We start from the raw sequence: 2,218 nt of genomic DNA, 5'->3' as shown, positions 1-2,218 counted from the left end.
AATACAGCACAGAGAGGAGACTAGACCCGAGGTCAGGAACATGCAGGACACGCTCAAACTCGAGCAACCGCCCAGGCTTCCCTCCTATCTGCGGCATGAAGCGCACAGAGCCCACACTGGCCGAGTAGATCACTTTGGAGTCTGCAAGGCGAATGGGTATCTTGTGGGGCTTGTAGGAAGAGAACCAGTCACGGTGAGGCGTCATATGACAAGTGGCGCCTGTGTCTGCGTTCCAATCAGCGCTGGGATCGCGTGAAGGGCCGTTCAAGGCAGGAGAACTCACGTCAAGGGCGTGCTCCACGGCATAAGCCATAGAGATGGCCTGAGTGGAGTTGGGGACTGCAGCAGCCTCCTGGGCGTGCTGTGAGCCTCCTTTCTTGTTGTTCCGGCGGTTCTGGCGCCTTTCGGCAGCCTTCTGACGAGCAGCAGAGCGCGCATCGCGCTTGGCAAAGCAGTGCTCCTCGTCATGACCCTTCATCTCGCAGAAATCGCACAGGAGGTCCGCCTTGCTAGCTGTAGGCGTTGCAACGCGCATGGCAAGGGTTTCTGCGGAGGCAGAACCATCCTGGCGGCCGTTCCGCGTCTGATGCTCCCGCACGAAGGCTTGAACGATCTCAGACTTGGTGGCATCCCGCTGAATGAGACCTGAAGTGAAGGAGTCATACTCCTGGGGCAGGGATCGAAGCATGGACATGGCAGCTAGATCTGCGAGCAGCTGCTCGAGCGTGTAGCTGTCCGGGCACAAGTCCTTGAAGGTCTGAACGAGGGTGTCCACCCTGGAGGCCAGGGAAGGCAAGGACTCGTCAGGCTGCTTTCTGACGGCGAAAACAGCGTCCAGAGCGTTGTAACGCGCCCCAGACACCTTCTGAAGGTGGACTCATTGGAGCTTGGCCCAGATCAGAGGTGCATCCAGCTCGATCCCGGTGAAATGAACATGCTGCGACGCATCAACAGCAAGGAACATGGCCCCAGCGGCCTGAGCCGACTTCTCGAGGTAGGTGATGTGCTCCGGGTCCCCTGCACTCGGCTCCTTGATGGTTCCGATGACTATGAACCAGAGCTTGTTCTCGGCCAAGTAGGCCCGCATCTCCTTCGCCCATTGGGCATAGTTGACGTCGTTCAGGGGCGTAACCCGACGAGAGGAGGTGAGCTCTTTAGACGAGGACATGGTGTCCTGATGCTGGAGTGAGGTGGAGTAGGTGAGATATGGTGGTGATGATGATGCAAGGAGGGCGAGGTGAGCCGAGTTGTGGAGGTGTAGGAGGGTGTGCGGTGCGTGTAGGACGTCCCAGGCGCGAAGAAGAGTCTGTCTAAGCTATCTAACTAGGTAGAAAAGCGAAAAAGAGCCCGTAGATCACGCAAATCACGCAAAACTAGTTACTTATAGATGGGGAGAGCCACACACAGACACGAACTTGACCCCTGCCACACACACAAAGGAATGGATACCCGGTGTGGCTTATTCCAGGGCTGAAAGGCGGCGAAGCCAATCAAGGTAGACGGGGATAGACCCACTCCAAGTTCTGCCCACCCAAGTGTTTATGTGTAGCTGTGGAAGCCCTATGTGTCTACAAGCGCTCACAGGAGGTCAAGGGACTGTTAAAGCCTGTGGCAGCACGGGAAACGCGCAGGAGGGGACGGAGGAGGCGCAGGGAGCGCAGGTAGACGCTGGGGAGCGTAGAGCACCGCACAGATGTGCAGGGAGTGCCTGGGGAAGGCAGGAGGGTTGCAACAGCGGCAGAGGCATGTGTGCAGCAGCAGTAGCGTCGAAACAAGCGGTCAGAGCGCAGGGCTCATAACCTAACAGCGTAGGAGGGTGTCTGACGCGCTGTAGCGACCTGGGAGCAAGGGAATGGAGCTGTGAGTCGAAGTCTATTGAGATACAACTAGGGACAGACCTGGGAGCAAGGGAATGGAGCTGTGAGTCGAAGTCTGAGGACTCTGGGCTCCATCCCTGCTCCCTAAATACATTCAGCTATGATGGAAGCTATGGTAACAGGTAACAAAGGGAGATATCAAAGCTATGGAGATAGGGATCAAGCATGTGGAGATGGACAGTTGGAATCAGTGATCTAAGCAACCAACTGACTGTTGGACCGGTTGCATCAGTTGTGTGGTCAACCAACTGATGCCAACTGATGTGAACGGATGGGAGGCATGTAGCCAGGAGACCAGCATCAAAGGATGATAAGAGCAGCCAGAAAGCGGTGACCAAGGG

At 56.6% G+C, this 2,218-nt stretch overlaps 1 protein-coding gene across 1 annotated transcript; it reads right to left on the bottom strand.

Moving 5' to 3' along the window:
• Nucleotides 1–201: 201 nt before the first annotated feature.
• Nucleotides 202–1,168, bottom strand: PUNSTDRAFT_130615 (uncharacterized protein; the record flags this gene model as incomplete). The annotated part of the gene is made up of 3 exons (XM_007379867.1): nucleotides 202–225; nucleotides 284–865; nucleotides 935–1,168. The coding sequence occupies 3 exons, from the start codon at nucleotides 1,166–1,168 to the stop codon at nucleotides 202–204; spliced, it is 840 nt and encodes a 279-aa protein (XP_007379929.1).
• Nucleotides 1,169–2,218: the final 1,050 nt, after the last annotated feature.

The sequence above is a fragment of the Punctularia strigosozonata genome (assembly GCF_000264995.1).
Source record: "Punctularia strigosozonata HHB-11173 SS5 unplaced genomic scaffold PUNSTscaffold_2, whole genome shotgun sequence".
Classification (NCBI taxonomy): Eukaryota; Fungi; Basidiomycota; class Agaricomycetes; order Corticiales; family Punctulariaceae; genus Punctularia; species Punctularia strigosozonata.
This window is presented reverse-complemented; position numbering and strand designations above follow the sequence as displayed.